The sequence below is a fragment of the Trachemys scripta genome, chromosome 4 (genome assembly GCF_013100865.1).
Source record: "Trachemys scripta elegans isolate TJP31775 chromosome 4, CAS_Tse_1.0, whole genome shotgun sequence".
Classification (NCBI taxonomy): Eukaryota; Metazoa; Chordata; order Testudines; family Emydidae; genus Trachemys; species Trachemys scripta.
In genome coordinates, this window is record NC_048301.1 from 129567683 (window position 1) to 129586556 (window position 18874).

At 49.0% G+C, this 18874-nt stretch overlaps 1 protein-coding gene across 1 annotated transcript in view; it reads left to right on the top strand.

The window, feature by feature from the left end:
- The first annotated feature begins 11668 nt into the window (after nt 1-11668).
- The window catches only part of LOC117876814 (patatin-like phospholipase domain-containing protein 1), a 20670-nt gene continuing 13464 nt past the window's right edge, over nt 11669-18874 (top strand). Inside the window, exons 1-2 of the mRNA XM_034769241.1 lie at nt 11669-11906; nt 18225-18457. Of these exons, the coding sequence (XP_034625132.1) occupies nt 11705-11906; nt 18225-18457 (435 nt within the window). The 5' untranslated portion in view covers nt 11669-11704. The remainder of the gene's footprint in view (nt 11907-18224; nt 18458-18874) is intronic.

Below are 18874 nucleotides of genomic sequence, written 5' to 3' on the forward strand. Positions count from 1 at the left end.
AAATAAATTTTATCAGCTGGATGAAATCTTGTTATGTGGGGGGGGGGGAGGAGGTAAAACCTCATTGAGATCTATAGGTTGGCACTCATCTTTCAATTAACATCACTGTAGGGAGAAGCTCCCACCTAAGACAAAAGGAGTATATGAACCCACCCAGGAGCTTTTACTGAAGACAGAGCAGGAAAAAACTCCTGGGTGAGACTGACAGACAAGACAGCTGGAAGGAGCAGCTGAAAGCAGAGTGGCTGAGCCGGGTAGAAAGCAGGGCAGGGGCTTTGGGGCAGGGGAGTGCAGGCTGAAAAGATTGGTGCTGTGAGGTGAGCAAAAGACGCTGTTTCCTGCTATAGGATTCCTTCTGTGCTCAGTTACACAGGACTTGCTACATTCTTTGTAAATAAAGAAAACTGCGCCTAAGTGTCACCAATCTCTACTCCCAGCTGGAACATCCTCCTCAGGGCCCCAACCTGCTCCTGTGTGCAAGGGCTTGGAGCAGCTCACCCTTAGCTCAGTGCATGGATCGCTCTCTCGCAATCATATTTTCTCCCTCTAAAGCAGGGGTGGGCAAACTTTTTGGCCTGACGGCCATGTTGGATTTCAAAAATTGTGTGGCGGGCCAGTTAGGGGAGGCTGTGCTGCCCCCAAACAGCCAGGTATGGCCCGGCCCCTGCCCCCTATCCACCTCCACCCCCGCTTCTCACCCCTGACGGCCCCCCGGGACTCCTGCCCCATCCAACCTGCCCTGTTCCCTGACCCTGACGGCTCCCCTGGGCCCCTGCCCCATCCACCCCACCTTCTCCCTGTCCCCTGACTGCCCCCAGCCGCCCCATCCAACCCCTCCTCTCCTTCCTGACTCCCCCCCGGGATCCCTGCCCCATCCACCCCCCCTGCTCCCTGACAGCCCCCAGAACCCCCCCCCCTGACGGCCTCCCGCAGCCCCATCCAACCCCTCCTCTCATTCCTGACTCCCCCTGGGACCTCTGCCCCATCCAACCACCCCTTCTGCTTGACCGCCCCCGGAACCCCTGCCCCTATTCAACCCCCCTGTTCCCTGCCCTCTGACTGCCCCGACCCCATCCACACCCCTGGCCCCTGACCACCCTCCGAACTCCCCTGCCCTCTATCCACCCCCCCTCCCCCACTCTCTGCCCCCTTACTGCGCTGCCTGGAGCACCTGCTGGAGCCAGCCACACACCGTGCAGCACAGAGCACCGGGTCAGGCCGGGCTCTGCAGTTGCGCTGCCCCAGGAGCTCACTGCCCCACCACCCAGAACATTGTGCCAGTGGGATGAACTGAGGCTGCGGGTGAGGGGGGACAGCGGGGGAGGGGCCAGGGGCGAACCTCCCGAGTCAGGAGCTCAGGGGCTGGGGAGAACAGTCCCGCAGGCCGGATGTGGCCCGCGGGCCATAGTTTGCCCACCTCTTCTCTAAAGCAACCTCACATCACTAAGCATGGGAGTGAATTACAAGGAAATGGGGAACAGAAATTTGGTAATCGAGGGCTGTTCAGGTTAACAGACAAGTCTAGCAAGATCCAATTGCTGGGAGTTGAAGCTAGACAATTTTAGACTGGAAATAAGGACATATTTAACTGTGAGAGTAATTAATCAGTGGAACAACTTACCGAGGGTTGTGGTGGATTCTCCAGCATTGGAAATATTTAGATCAAGATGGGATATTTTTCTAAAAATTTCTACTTCAGTTCAACCAGGAATTAATTCAGGGACATCCTACTGCCTGTGTTGCACAGGACGGCAAACTGGATGATCACAGGGGTCTTCTGGCTTTAGAATCATTGAAATCCACGCAGGTCCCAGTAGCAGGAGGGCAGAGGGGCATTTAAGTGGCTGACAGAGTGGGGGAAGAGGCTGAGATGTGGGGCATCTACTTTGAATGTGGGCTTGGGGCCCATCTGAATATTGCTCTGCTTCACAGCCTGGGACTAGCTGGCACTGGGCCTCTCAAGGTGCAAATCTCTTGGATATCTTGCCCTGATTTCTTGGATATAAAACTGAGGGCCCGGTCACTTGTGGTCATTAAAGATCCCATGGTATTATGGAAGGGCAGATTATTAGCTCTGGTCAGTTTCCAGTTCTGGGTATTACATTTATCCTACCTAAATTCCGCACCACAGTTTCAACCAGAGAAAAGATTCTCTTTACCCTAAAGCGACTGTGCGATCCCTCAGACAGTGCAGGGTTACTGGGGCAGAACATCTGGGATGTTACCACCCCAGGGGCCCAGGAGAAAAGCCCCCCCTGCACATACCACCTGCAAAGGGCTTTGAGTTCTCGTGGTGCTTTACAAGAGTAAAGGGTTTATTGGTCTTAAAGTGTCCCAAGGGACTTGTGGATCCTCTTATTTCAATGAGTGTTTGCCCTCACTAATCCTGCTTTTCAAGGTGCCAGGGGGCAGATTATAAAGTTCGCCTGGCATTTAATGAATCAATTAGTTCTAAATTCCATGCTGATAAGAGGATGATGACAAGATTGTGTCTTATATATACTATGTTATTGAACCAAGCCCAGATCTATGGCAGTACTGCCCTCGCCAGTAATTATAGCCCTTTCTCAGGCACAGCGGATACACCACCGAACAGTTCGGCTCGTTTCGATATGGCTCGGCATGAAAAATAATAAAACGCGCTGCAGCTGGAGTCAAACTAGAGCAACAACACTGTAGGCAGACAGGGGAATAAGACAGAGATGTGCAATTTTAACCCGTTAGTTACTGGATTAACATGCTGCACATAGTATATAGTGACAGGATTCAGAGTGGTAGCTGTGTTAGTCTGTATCAGCAAAAAACAACGAGGAGTCCTTGTGGCACCTTAGAGACTAACAAATTTATTTGGGCATAAGCTTTCGTGGGCTACAGCCCACTTCATACCATGCATGGAGTGGAAAATACAGGAGCAGGTATAAATACATGAAAGGATGGGGGTTGCTTTACCAAGTGTGAGGTCAGTCTAATGAGATAAATCAATTAACAGCAGGATACCAAGGGAGGAAAAATAACTTTTGAAGTGGTAAGAGAGTGGCCCATTACAGACAGTTGATAAGAAGGTGTTAGTAACAGTAGGGAGAAATTAGTAATGGGGAAATTAAGTTGGGTGGGTATTGCAGTTTTAAGATTTCCACCCTACCATCAACCTCAGCCTGGACCAGTCCACACAAGAGGTCCACTTCCTAGACACTACAGTGCTAATAAGCGATGGTCACATAAACACCACCCTATACCGGAAACCTACTGACCACTACACTTATCTACATGCCTCCAGCTTTCATCCAGACCACATCACACAATCCATTGTCTACAGCCAAGCTCTAAGATACAACCGCATTTGCTCCGATCCATCAAACAGAGACAAACACCTACAGAATCTCTATCAAGCGTTCTTAAAACTGCAATACCCACCTGGTGAAGTGAAGAAACAGACTGACAGAGCCAGAAGGGTACCAAGAAGTCACCTTCTACAAGACAGGCCCAACAAAGAAAGTAACAGAACACCACTAGCCATCACCTACAGCCCCCAACTAAAACCTCTCCAGCGCATCATCAAGGATCTACAACCTATCCGGAAGGACGATCCCTCACTCTCACAGACCTTGAGAGACAGGCCAGTCCTTGCCTACAGACAGCCCCATAACCTGAAATAAATACTCACCAGCAATTACATACCACACAACAAAAATACCAAACCAGGAACCAAACCCTGCTACAAACCCCAGTGCCAACTCTGGCCATATGTCTATTCACAGGACACCATCATAGGACCTAATCACATCAGCCACACCATCCAGGGCTCATTCACATGCACATCTACCAATGTGATATATGCCATCATGTGCCAACAATGCCCCTCTGCCAAGTACATTGGCCAAACCGGACAGTCTCTATGCAAAAGAATAAATAGACACAAATCTGACATCAGGAATCATAACATTCAAAAACCAGTAGGAGAACACTTCAATCTCTCTAGTCACTCAATAACAGACCTAAAAGTGGCAATTCTTCAACAAAAAAACTTCAAAAACAGACTCCAATGTGAAGCTGCAGAACTGGAATTAATTTGCAAACTAGATACCATCAGATTAGGCCTGAATAAAATTTGGGAGTTGTTGGGTTATTACATATCCTAAACTTAATTTCCCCATTACTAATTTCACCCTACTGTTACTCACACCTTCTTGTCAACTGTCTGCAATGTGCCACTCTCTTACCACTTCAAAAGTTATTTTTCCTCCCTTGGTATCCTGCTGTTAATTGATTTATCTCATTAGACTGACCTCACACTTGGTAAAGCAACCCCCATCCTTTCATGTATTTATACCTGCTCCTGTATTTTTCACTTCATGCATCCGATGAAGTGGGCTGTAGCCCACGAAAGCTTATGCCCAAATAAATTTGATAGTATATAGTGTGTCGCAATGGTGGACAGCGTGCTAGACCAAGGGGGAAAATGGTAAGAGGAAGGAATAAGGGAACAGAAAGTGTGAGTGAAGGGTGGAGATAACAGTGAAGAGAGACTAGAAGGATGATTATCTATCATCCCCATACACAAGGCCATCTACCCATCCATTCATTATCCCCACACAGCCATCTAACTACCAACCAACATCCCCAGACACACATCCATCCATCTGTCTGTCATCCCCAGACACACATCCATCCATTCATCATCCCCAGACACAAGGCCGTCTACCCATCCATCATCATCCCCCCTACACACACAGATCTACCTACCAACCAACATCCCCATACACACATCCATCCATCCATTCCTTCATCATCCCCAGACGCACAGCCATCTATCCATCCATCCATCCTCCCCAGACACACAGCCATCCACCATCCTCCTCCTACACACACAGATCTACCTACCAACCAACATCCCCAGACACACATCCATTCATCCGTCTGTCATCCCCATACACACATCCATACATTTGTTACAATGCCCAATGAGAATCTAAGGGTTGATAAAGTGCAGTAATATGGGAGGGGCGCTCCAGTGAGAGGAGAAAGGAAGGAGGCAGCAACAGGGCGGGGTATGGGGGAGGGCTTGTGGATGGAAACAAGAGCTGGTGGCAGTGAGCGGAGAATAGGAGGAGGCAGGCATGGGAAGGAATCAAAGCACCAATGCAACCTGGTCCTTTTACCTTTAAGTCCCCAGTTCGAAACCAGCACATGTTGACGATGGCTGAAAGTGGCTGCTATTTGCTGGCTGTTCAGTGGCTCATGGAAATGACTGGGTGGATTTCAATCTCTTTCCCTAGTGAACAGATGCTCACGCCACAGAACCAACACTTCACCGACAGCCTCATTACAGAGGCCATGGGCTGAGCAGGCAGGAAGACCGAATTATCCATTCACTGTCATTATGTGAGTTACCATAGTGCCTGCGACCCCAGCTGAGATCGAAGCCCCATTGTGCGAAGTGCTGTACAGACCCCTAGTAAGAGACAGTCCCTGCCCTGGAGAGCTCACAACCTGAAGAGAGAAGACAGACAAGAGATGTATAATTACCCTTGTTTTGCAGATGAGGAACAGAAAACTTCAGGTCACACAGAATCAGGGGCAGAGCTGGGAAATAAACCAGGCGTGGGTGCCTGAGTCACAGTAAAAGAAGCCCCTGCCGCTCAGGACTGCAGGGCCCTAGCAGGGCGCAGCACGAGTCAGTTTGCAGTGCCTCTGCCTGTGACGTGCTCGTTCTGCGGATGGAGGACTCCAGCTGGCTATCAAACCCAGCCTCCTTTGCCGGCACGGAACGCACACAATCACGCAGACGGATACAACCCCCCTTTGCTGTCCCTGCCGCAAACAGGCCGATGTGTCTCCCCTAGGAGGCACAGCAAGAGGCGCTTCAGATTAGAATCAAAAGGGTCATTGCCACTATTTCAGGCCAACCCGGCGTGTCCCCTTGCAGGTGGGTGTGGTGTTGGGGGTGAGCCCTTACTTGATATATCCCTCACCCAGGGTATCAAAAGCAAACACAGATTATAAACAAAATCTTCACCCCAACATCTCCACTGGGTGACCAGGTTGTTCTTAGTCTGTCTGTCCCCCCACCTGAGGCCATCGCTCGCCCCGCTCCAGGCTCTTCCCCAGGGGTTCTCTTGGTTCTGGCCTTTGCCCCTGGTATTAAACCTCTTGCCTCTACTAGAGTAAGATCCTTCTCTAGAGTCCAGGGAGGTCTGCCCACTGTGACTCTTCCTAAGGGACAGTGGGTGGTTCTCCCCAGGCTGGGCTTCTGGCCAGTGTCTGGGAGACCTCCCCTGGCTGAGACCAGGCCTTCTCGGATACCTGCCAACTGCAGTCCTCCATCTAGAAGCCTCCCCTTCTAGGAGCTCTTCTTACCAGCTTCCATTCTGGTGGGTTCCCCCTCTAGGCTCTCCCTGCTCAGTCCTCTTACACAACCCTCTCCTGGGAGTACCTCTCCACAGCACCTTCCCGTCTCCCTTGGGAGCTCCCTTCTAACTGAGCGTGGGTACCCTTTATTAGGTCCAGGTGCTCACTTACAAAGCAGCCACCTTGGGCTGCCATACCCTAGGAGGGGTAGGGTTGTCAGACGTCCAGTTCTCGACTGGAACGCTTGGTCGAAAAGGGACCCTGGTGGCTCCAGTCGGCACCCTAGACCCCACACCCTCATCTGGAGCCCTCAATCCCCCCCCACCCCAACCTCCTGCCCCAGCCCGGAGCCCCTTCCTTCACCCCAAACCTCTCATCCACGGCCCCACCCCATAGTCTACACCCCCAGCAGGAGCCCACACGCCTCGGCACCTCAATCCCTTGCTCCAGCCCAGAGACCTCTCCCGTATCCTGAACCCCTCATTTCTGGCCACACCCAGAGCCCACACCCCCAGCCCAGAGCCCATACCCCTCCTGCACCCCAACCTCCTGCCCCAGCCTGGAGCCCTCTCCTGTACCCCAAGCCCCTCATTCTCGGCCCCACCCCAGAGCCTGCACCTCCTGCCGGAGCCCTCACCCCCCCACACACCCCAAGCCTCTGCCCCAGCCTGGTGAAAGTGAGTGAGGGTGGGGGAGAGCGAGTGACGGAGGAAGGGGAAATGGAGCAAGTGGGGGCGGGGCCTCAGAGAAGGTGTGGGGCAGGGGATGGGGCAGAGGTGTTCGGTTTTGTGCGATTAGAAAATTGGCAACCCTAAGGTGGGGGCCTTCATAAAGAAGTCACGAGCATACAAAGCCCTAAACCCCCATAAAGGGCAGCGGCCCCATGAAGATCATGTTTGAGAAAAACAAGACACTGATGTAAAATTTTATACTGAGGACAAATAGGATTTTGGCAAATATTAGACACAGTTAGGACATCATGTTCCTGGTTCAGAATTCAGACCATCTTTGGCAGCATGCAATTGCTAGCGTAGCATGTCAAATGCAATGCGCATCTCCTTAGCAAATCTGTAATACAGAGATCGTCTTTTTTTCATTGACATTAAAAGGGCCTCCGTTCTCTGGATCACTGAATGGAGAATACTGATGTCCCATTTCATATTTTTCTTCATGGCAATTGCAAGTGAAAGGAACATAACATGCGAATACATTTTTATGCCCCAAAGCGTTGAGCTACTAGGGAATCTGTTCTGCAGCATTTCCTTGGGTCTGAATCAACACAATGAAATATAGAATCATAGAAACGTAGGGGCACAAGGCGCTGTAACAGGTCGAATCACAGGAAGGGGTGCTGAATGATTTCAGTTCAGCTGGGAAAGTAGATCTGAGAATCTGGCCAAAGGACAGTCCTGATTTAACATGCATAGCCGAGGTGAGCCATGCACGAAAGAAGTCAGCACTGGGCTAGCAGGAATTTTCATCCAAACGAAACAAACGAAAGTAGGCTGCCACGTTTTCAAAAGTGACTATTATTTTCTGGAGGCCTCCATTTCTGGGTCACCCACCTGGTTTACAAAGGATGGGTGCTCAGCACTTTCTGAAGGTCAGGCCCCTTTTTAGGCCTCTCAAGTTAATCCTCCCAAAATTGTGATGCTCAGAGTCCCCCATCATGCTTAAAAACGTAGGCTGGAGTTTGAGCAAATCATGAGAAGACATGGGAAAGATCTGTTGTCAGAAGCAGGTCTCCTGATTCTGTTTGTCATGTGGTATTGCCAACCTCTCCCCCCCACCATGAGATTGGCTTAAAATCATGAATTTGAAAAAAAATTATAATAAACGATGGGTTCTTTTTGTTTGCCTTCTGGACTTTGAGCCTTAAGGATGCACTTGGGTCACATTTTCAAGCTTTTCTCTGCAACCAGGAGGGCTAGAAACTTGCTTTATTTTCCCCCCTCAATGGAAGCTGAGATGATCAGCAAATCACTTGACTCCAGGAGCTGAAGCTTTAAGAAGAATGCTAAATATCACCCGACTCACAATAAGAATCATGAGAGTTGCCAGCACTGGCAGTGGGTGACATATAAGGGAGATAAACCTGATAACAACAACTACTTTTTAGGGACAGAGAAGAAGAGAGGTGATTCAACTTGCGGTGTCACATTCAGCAAAGCATGGGCCAGCCCCTAGGCAAAGAGGGGAGGCTGTAAGTCCCCGTGGACCCATCTCCTGTACAAGGACAAGCCACGATTACAAGCGTTGTGCTCTCCTAGGGCAGGGGAAGCAGAGTGGAGTGCATTGCCATAGCTTCTCTAAGGGTAGCACAGTAACCGGCCTTCCTGGAGAGCACCCCAGAGGTTCTATCACATCACGTTACTGTTGTGCATCGCTAACAATAATAACGGAAGAGTCTACAAGCAGGACATACAGTTCTGTGGGTGCTGCATGAGATGGCATATACTGCAGCTCACTCTTCTCTCTGCAGCGCTAACAGGAGTGAAAAGCAGACATGCACTGTTCTGGTTTGGTCACTGAAGTGGGATGTTACTCTGCTCCATGTGAGGAGCCGGGTTGCTGACTCAGAAGGTGCCATTTTTGCAGAGTTTTAAAGAGCAGAACTGCACTTTAGCTCCGAACCACGGGATCCCAGCATGAGTCCACTGGGGCCTGATGAGAAGCCAGTAGAAAGATTCCCTAATAAATAACAGGTTTTGGATTGGGACCGGAGCTCCCCTGGGAAGCAGATGAGGGAGGAACTTGACCCACTGTCGGTAAATAAGAGCATTCTCATTTTACAGAGATGAAGCGGCTTAAACCAGGCCACACAGCCAGTTGGGGGCAGAGATAGGACCAGAACCCAAGAGTCTTAACACCAAGTCCTGTACTCACTCCACTAGGCAAGGCTGCCTCAGTGGACAAAGCAAGCAACTTACAAACTGCATCAGCAGAACAGCCAGCGTCACCGCGATCAAATCAATCCCTAGAACATGACCCAGATAGAGTGAAATTCATTCATCCCGGTGCAGAGGGCCAGTGCATAGTCCAGGCACTACTGAAGTTCCACATAAATTCTAGTCTGAATATTCAATGTGGGATTTCAGCGTTGCATTGGCTTTGAGATGGCCCACTGCACGGGGCTGAATTTCATCTCTGTAGAATCGTGGACACTACCACAGCCACCCAAATGCTCCAAATCTAAATTTAGCTCAGTACATGGCATTTTGTACAGTACATACTTAAGTGATTCATGTAAGTATGTGATAAACTGACCTCAAACGATACCCCCAACAGAGCTCCTTGATGCATAATCTCCTTCTCCCAGGTCAATAGGTTTCAGAGAAACACAAGGCAGAAAAATACATTCTTCCCACTAGCCTTGACTTGTTTAAGAGCAAAAACATGCCAGCGGCCCTAACGTGGAACAGAACTTGTACGCAGTAACTACCCAACACAGTAAGCGGTGCAGGTGAGGTTCAGCCATTACTGGTAATGTGATCAGATTCAAAATGCATCCCTTGTAAACTTGCTTCCAACTTCATTTCCTTGTCACAAAAGTCCATTTAAAATGGCACGTGCAACCTGCTTAGACTAGGCGTGTCACAGCAAGGCTGGCTGGAGATTCAAAGAAGCAAGTGCCTGCAATCTGCACAAGAAAGGCTCTCCCTGGATTCATTGTCCTGTGGCTAAGCTTTATGGGAGCATTGTTCCGAAGTGCTTAGCATCTCAAACTCCCATTGAAGCCTGTGAGAGTAGAGGGGCCCTAAATCCCACCCAGAAACCTCACAGGGCCAAATACTGAGTTGTGCTCCAAGCTGCACAGGCTCAGGGTCTTGCAGGATTTGGCCGTTGCGTCATGTGGCTGCAGGAACAGAACTGAGCAATCAGAGAACGAACATAAAGACTATTCATGGACATGGGAGGGAGCTCTGAGTGCCACAGAACCATTTTCGTAGTTCCCACGCCATCCCCAAATATAGGGCGCATGGTTGGAGGAAGATGGGCTGGCCAGGGAATGCTCCATCTGTCCACTTGTGGGCTGCCTCGGTGGCTCCCTGGAGAGCCCCTGGCAGCTGTGTTAGTTAGAGCAGCTCTAAGGCTGCTCCAAGTTGCACTTAGGGACATGGGATAGCTCAGTGGTTTCCGCCCCCTAAACCTAGGGTTGTGAGCTCAATCCTTGAGGGGGCCATTTAGGGATCTGGGGCAAAAATCTATCTGGGGATTGATCCTGCTTTGAGCACGGGATTGGACTAGATGACCTCCTAAGGCCCCTTGCAACCCTGATATTCTATGATTCTAAGTGGTGTAGCACATCATAAGCCTCCGAAGCTGTTCTTGCTGTAGAAAGGCCAGTTTCCATGATTTGGGCCACTAACTTCAGTGGCAGTCAGACTGGGGGTTGGAAATAGACTCTGAAACTGACTAAACAATTTTCATTGTCCACGGTGCAATCGCTGGTATTAAAAAGGACCAACAGAACCAGTGATAAGGCCATTAGATTTGAACAGTCCTTTCAGCTTTAATAAACCATTGTGCTGATAGCAACACAGGGAATGGAAGTTCTGAGATTTAAACCTGACAGAATCCTGTTGAAGTGACATGTCAAGTGCGCAGCTGGGTGGAGAATTCAGAGCAAATGGAAGTCTTTGGAGGTTGTGTCTTTATAAGAACAAAGTAACAGGTTCAAGGTCCATTTTCTCAGTGGATACAGACATTGTAATATAGGGTTAATTGAGCAAGTTTTCAAATATAACATCGCCCAGCCCTCTGTGTAATCCCTTGTGTAACACCCACAGGCTCTGAGCTCCTTGAGCAAATCTCCGCTCATTCAGCACTGAGCTGTTCCTAAGACTGGATTGAGGGAGAATCCAATTTAGAAAAACACCCTCGAGGAAGAGCGGAGAAAAACAAAAAAGAGGAAATTTTGCAAGGGATGCTCGGAAAAAGCCAAGCTAGGGCCATGAGATGCAGGAGACTTCACACGCTCTACAGGCGTGCGGGCTGTGGGAAGATTTATGAGTTATTGTCTAAAAGGAGCTCCTTACTTAAGCCAGAAGCGTGATAGCTAGTTAGGGTCTAATCTAGCTAGAGCTGCTTTGATGTGGGGAGAGAGTTTTATTTTTAGCCAGAGAAGTAATTAAAGCAGGCACTGAATCTGAAAACATCTCAGGGATCTGGCACAGAAGGGCAAAAAGTGCATCTTAGGCATTCGTGTGAACCGCGAAAGAAGCAGTGAATGTGTCAGAGAAGGGCGGAAAGAGAGCAGGCTCGGAGTTTATCTAGTAACAGCAAAACTGAACATCGAAGTTACAGAGCGCCTGCCCACTAACAAAACCACGTCTCTGCAGACTGAGCAGCTGGGATGGCTGAAGAAGACCTAAATGGCACCGGCACCCCCTTCTCTCTTTCTTTTTCAGGCAGCGGTTTTCTTGCACTTTACCAGATAGGGGTGGTCCAGTCGCTCTTGGAATTGGCACCTGAGATACTAAAATCAGCATCCAAAGTTTATGGAGCATCAGCTGGGTCACTTATAGCTGCAGCAGTGGTGTGTGAATCTAGCCTAGGTAAGAAAGGCTTTGGTTTATTCTGTGTATACGTTTATTATAATAATAATAATGAAAACATGGATTTTAATGACATGAAAGGATCAGAAAGGAATGATTTGTATAATAATACAATAAATAATAACTCAATCATTCAGCATCAGGGGACCTACAGGGCCAGATCCTCAGCTGGCGTAAATCAGACTAGCTGTGTTTAAGTCAGTAGTGGTACATTGCTTTCCATCAGCTGAGGATCTAAACCATTGTTCTTCAGTGGGAGCTCATGGGACAGATCCAGCCCCCACAGGTCTTCCATTTGGCCCACCGCCAGCCTTCTGGGAAGAAGCAGAGCTCTCATCCCCTCCCCTCAGGAGCCTAGCTTATCCATCCCCTGGCCTCAGAGAGGGGGCCGAAGAACCCCCAAAAGAGCAGAGGTGAGGCTGGGGGCCCCACAACTGGTGAGGGGGCTGGGCAGATGGTGGGCTAGCAGCAGGATTGATGGGGAGTGGGCAGATGCAGCTCAGTTTATTTTCCCTCTGTTTACCATCCTGCCACGTACTTAATTTAAAACCTTTCCATTTAAACACCTTGGCGCTAGCCTGTGTTGATACATTTCGACTTACAGCAGTATGCTTTTAATCAGACGTTCATTCAGACACACAGCGATCAGTAATCGACGTGCTTTCCGTAGCTAGTTTGATTGCTTTCTGCCTCGTCCTTTTCCAGAAAAAAAAGATGATGCCAAGGAGTTGTCAAAATCTCAGGCAAGCAGGGAAATTAGACGTGCCTGCATTTCTTGTGCGTTTTAAACTTATTTTCATTTCATAGCTTTAAGAGTAGAATTAATATTGACAGCATGATGATTTAATAGCATTGTAGTCTATTTGTATAATCACTTGTTTATAAGATTTCATTGGAATATTGCCTATGGATGCCCAGTTTTTTATTTTGAGATTATTAAATACAATTCAGCACATCACGCGTGAAAGGTTGCGACCCCTGGCTGCTGGCAGACTCCCTAGAGAGCACACACGTGAAGAGCACTTTGGCCTGTCCAGATCTGGACATTTCCTTACCTGGCCTGCCAGGAAATGCAATTCCATGCCACCAGTCTAGACCAACATATATTAATATATTGTTTCACCTGTTCAGCCAGTGGCCCTGATCTTTAACGGGTGTAACGAGTGCACTGAAATCAGTAAAGTGACCCTGATTTACACCAGCAGTGGATCTCGACCTGTGTATCCATCTAGATCATTGCATGTGCTCAGTGAGTCAAATCTTCAGCTGATATAAATCAATGTCCTTCCACTGAACGGAGCTATGCCAACTGATACCAGGGGAGCCTCTGGCCTGGTACCATTATATTCAGCGGTCAGGTTTTAGTGTTTCTTTGGACTAGTCAGTAGGGGTGGAGTACTCAAAAGGAGTCAGGCGTCTCTGGCCCTGTTTTAACTGTCTAAGTCCCAGTGTTGGAAGCGCTGTGATGCACAAAACTCCCGCTGAAACCGTAAGTTTTTGCAGTAAAGGATTCCTCAGTGCCTATGTTTCTGCCTCTGGGCACATGCTCTACGGCCCCTCTGTGGTGTCCGGAGGCCTATCTCCTGCCTAAGCTCCAGAGTGATTCATCAACCAGGGATAATCGTTCGGCTGCCTAAGTTGTCTGAGGGGCCCAATCCAGCAGACACACTCAGAGGCTGCCTACCGGAGCGGGCCCCCCGCATAGGGGAGCTCACATGAAACAGCTTGGGAGGAGGAGAGCCTTCATCACCACTTTTAGCCCCATGGTTAGGGTCCTCACCTGGGTGGTGGGAGACCTTTGGTTCAGAAGGGATTTAAACAGGGATCTGCCACTTCTCAGGTGAGTGCTCTAACCAATGGGCGCTGGGACAGTTTAATGGAGGGGGCCCCTCAGTCTCTCCTGTTGAAGTGGTTGCACTGTGGAGAAATGAACGGCTCCCTGGAACAGGGGGACTGGATCCTGGATCACCCACCGCCTGGGTGAGTGACTTCATAGCCTGGTGGCTGGCACATTCTCATTCTTGTGCTCTCTCTCCTGCTCTCAAAGAATTATGCGGGCTAGAGAGAATAGCCCAATGGTTAGAGCAGCCATTTGCGAGGTGGCAAATCCCTGTTCAGATCAATACCCCACCTTCCCGAGGTGGAGAACACCTAAATCCTTTTGAGCATTCAGCCCTAAATGCTTCCCCACTCAGGAGAAGAGGCTGCATCTTCCTTTCCAAGGAATACAATGCCTTTTCCAGCCGCAACACTCTAAGGGTACGTACAGACTTCCCGAAGCCCCATGAGCCTGAGTCAGCTGATTTGGGCCAGCCCGAATTACAGTGTAGATGTACCCCAAATCCCTGTGATCTTGTAATGTAAGGGCTTGATCTTGCCCCTGTTTAAGAAACAGCAAACATCTCATTGGCATCAATGGGACCAAGAGGAGCAGCCCCTGGGTGATTTGTCTATCTCCAGGTGCTGGTTTTAGTGTAGAAAATTAAAGGCACTATGTTAAAGTGCACTAGGGAACTTTTAGTTCACACCAGCAAGGTATACACGGACCAGTTAATACGCACTTTAGAAATCACACCCATGCAGTGCACAGTCCTGCTCCATGTAGACACACCCCAAGATTTGCTGTTTTTAAAGAATTTTTTAAGGCAGACAAAAAAATGCATATCCATGTATGTACCAATATCTTAGCTGCTGCTTGTAAGACAGTGGTTCCTGACTGGCATATTCCCGTGCTTACAAGGGGAAAGATACCTCAAGGAAATCTATAGCGGAGGCAGCTGTAATGGTACAGTCCAATAGCATCTTCCTGCTCACAGGTTGTCCCACTCCTGGGCAATCACAGCCAGTAGCTCTGGCTCTCAGAGATCAGTTTGGAGCCCTCTTGTTTAGTCAGGCTGCAGACCAAAGGAAGGTCCATGCCGCTCTGGTTTATTATGGCAAAAGGCACAAACGTTTGTCATTTGGTTTTCAAGCAACTTTGATCTGAAATTCAGCTCCATTACCACCTCACTTGACCCCGCAAAGCATTAGTTGTTATGTCACATGCCCGGAATATCTGCTCAAACATTTATAACTGCTCTTAATTCCTGGGTTGCTCCAGTGCCTTCAGGACACTAAGATATTTTTGCTCCGTCTAATCTGTCTGTCTGCCCGTCTTTCTAGAGCAATCTCAGGGGTTGCTGCACTGGGACAGCCAGAACAGGGGCCCAAGGGAGCTTTGTTCTTGCCAGATTAGGCCCTAACCCTGCAAAATCTTGTGCAGGTGGCTCAATTTTACACATGTGAGGAGCCTCCTGGATGCCGGTGGAGCTGGTGCATGTGCAAACTTCAGCACGTGCAGAAATCTCTGCAGGATCACGGGCTGAATGTGCTTCTGGCCATACATGAAATCATCATGGGCTCGAATGGGGGCGGCAGGTTATCCCATTGCTTACTCCCAAAGAGTTTCTTGCACCTTCCTGTGAAGCAGGAGATAGAATCTTGACCTAGATGGACCCCAGGTCTGATCTGGTCTGGTAGTTTCTAATCTACAGGAGCTACAATGCCGATCCTCAGGTATTGCTCTTATTCACGGGTTCAGTGGGAGCCTGCCTACATCAGGACCAAGTATAATTAAGCTGTAAGCAGCCGCATGCTGGAGCTGAAAGGCCATCAGCCATTCTTCCACAGCCCTCTCCCCTCTCTCTCTTCATGCTGCTGAAAAGGGACACTGCTCTTAGCCCAGGACTGGGAACCAGGAATTCCTGAGCTCTGACATTGACTCTCTCGGGCAAATCATGTCCCGACTTTGTGCCTTAGTTTCCCCAGCTATCAAATGAGGAAATTCCAGTCCCTATCGGCCTTACAGGGCTGATGTAATTATTAATGACACCTTGTTTCCTCCCATGTGAAGTGGGGGATGATAATATTTACCTATCCTCACAGGGATGCGGTGATGAACAGTGCAGAGCCCACCCCACCCTGTGATGAGAGGTCATGAGGGAATCACATGAGGAGCTTCTCACAGCAATTTCTACTTCCTGAGCCATCCGAGTCAGGATTTTACCAGAAGACAGGATGATCTGACCCAAACAGATCGGTGGCACCACTCCCGCAGTTTCCCACGTACACTCAGCTCCTCTGCTAAACTCGGGACCCATCCGAGCCTCCCGCTGAAACAACAGGGCTCAGCTTGATTTTCCTGAACTGTTCCAGTCCCAGATGTGCCAGAAATGGCCCTGTGCAACTTCTCTGGGTCTCAGTTTCCCTGTCTTCAGACTGAGACTCGGATACCGATGTGAGACTGTGCTCCCAGTCCCTAAGAAGGGATGTGAAATACAGCTCATCAAAGGCCAGTCAGTGCAAGAGGCAAACCTAGACCTCACTTTCTCCTGGTCTCTAGCCCAGTGTCCTGCCTCTAGGCCAAAGGGTATTGTGGGAGGAGGAGGCAGATCCCTTCTGTGAATCACAGGAAGCCACAGCTCCATGCGGCTGCTTTGAGATAATGCCAAGGCTCCGAGGGGCCTGGCAGAATGCACAATCCAGTAGAACGCGAGTCTGCATTTTGATAAAATGTTCAATCGTTGTGCAAACCCTAACGGGCCTTTGATTGTCACTCAAAGATTATTTCCTGTGGTTTATGACTGGGCTGAATTTCGATGAATTTCCTCTGGGAGAGCAAAAAGGCACTTCTGTGACCTCAGGGTTTTCCCCCTGCCAAATTTCACCTTTCTTCTCCAAGCTGCCAAGGGTATGTCTACACTTTGACCTGTGTGTGTGTGTGATTCTGTGACACAGAGGCTCTTAAGCAAAGGATCCTCTATTCTGCACAGACAACCCTCACCTCAGACCTGACAAACTCATTACACCAAGCACACGTCTTACAGGATATTTCTCCATAAAGAGTGACATGTAAGGTATCCACAGAAAGCTCGTCATTTGTCAAACTCATAATCTTTGCAAGATGTCTGTATGGGTAATATTTAAGCAATAATGCATTTATAGTGAATGTATGCTTTAGGGACTGGGAGTAAAAATTAGTCACCAGGGGACAATCTTGGTGATGGTCCATTTAGGCCGGAAAGAGTTGCCTCCCCACTCTGTTTAGCCGATGATGTAATGCAAAGCTCAATTGCTTAGCCTTGGCAATAACAAGACTTTCAATGGAAAACCATCAGAGGTAACTTCAAACAATCAAAACCACTGGAAGGTGAAAAAGGAGCCTTATAAAACAGGCGTTTGCCCTGTCTGTGAATAGAAGCAAAAGACTGTTTCAGTATAACACAGAGGAAGGAGAAGTCCTCTGAATCCGTTCACTGAGGAAACCCCTTGTGGAGAGGGGCTGTTTTCACGAACATTTAAATCCTGGTTCTTGTGAAACCAGCCAGCTCTCCAACAGCCTGAACTCTAGGAGGGAAAAGCCTACTTTATTACATAGGAGAGGGAACTATTGATAAGCGTAGACCCAGGTTTGAATTTAATGATATTGTTTTGTATTGTAATCATTTGTTTCCAGTACTTTCTCTCATCTAGTTAAATCTTTACCCTTTCTTAAATATACTTATAACAAAATAAAGGTACGTGCTCACAAGTGCTGTGTGTTGTACAGGAAAGGTGGTTTAATGTAAAACTGGACCTCTGGGGGTGGAGGATCTGGGATTTCTGTAAGCAGCCAGCATCAGGGGCGGCATATCACAGGGGAACATGTCAAAGGGAATTGGGGACGAGGGTACGCCTATTGCTAACCCACAAGGCGAAGCTGGGGCTGGCGTAGCTCAGAGGAGAGCGCTCGAGGGGCTGACAGGCTGGTGGTGTCAGTGAGATGACACCCAGGCAGGCACAGAAATGACTCCTTCTCAGTGAAGGCAGAGGATAACACAGCGACTTTCAGTCCTGGGTACCCTGAGACCGTCACGGAGCCCCAGCCAGAGGAGACATACACACACTAGCTCTCATGGAGCTTGATGAGAGCTACTGTGGCTACGTCTCCTCAGGCTGAAATTTCTGGGAATCTCCCCCCACCCAGCACGAAGTGTAGACATACCCTAAGACGCTACCACTGCTCAAAAGGACACCAACAAATAATTAGTGTTGACCAAACTGCCTGTTTGTCATTAACTTCTTTCTCAAAAACAGCTGCTCTGTTGTCGATCAAACTTTCTGAAAATATTCCACTTAGGGCAGAGAGTGAATGTGGGCAATTTCCATCCAAAAGGTTACAGCTCGCCAAAATGGTACGTGACTGAAAACACAGGAGAATCATGTTGGACAATCTTAGGACTATTGGGCCTTTAAAGAAAGCTGGTGATAAACGACCTTTGTTTTCCCTCCCTCGATCAGAGGACCTAAAAGAATCTTTCCATGAAGCAGTGAGAGACGCCAGGAAAACGATTCTCGGCCCTCTGTCTCCCGGGTGCAACACGCTCCGCACCATACAGAAGGGATTGTACAAGACGTTGCCAGAGAACTCTCACCAGGTGGCTTCGGGGAGGCTGCACATTTCCCTTACCCGGGTGACGGACGGACAGAATGTCATGGTTTCCGAGTTCAGTTCGAAGGAGGATCTGATTCAGGTAACGGGGTTTCCTCTCTGCTGCGCCTGCAATGCAATTAAATGGGAAAAAACCACAAGCTGAGTTCATGAGGGAGAGGTGAAGTCAACGTACATGAACAGGTAGAGGGAGGAGAGAATTCCACCTCTGTCTCGGTCCAGAGATTCCACCCTGATCCTAGGTTCAGAAGCAGCATATTAAGTTATGAGCACCAGACGTGGCCAGAAAGTAGCTCTCATGGGTACCTGCTCCTGGAAACAGCCTGTTCTGTGTGTGGCAACTGCAGGAGTGCCCCCTCATGCTAAGTTTCAGAGTAACAGCCGTGTTAGTCTGTATCCGCAAAAAGAAGAACAGGAGTACTTGTGGCACCTTAGAGACTAACAAATTTATTAGAGCATAAGCTTTCGTGGACTACAGCCCACTTCTTCGGATGCATAT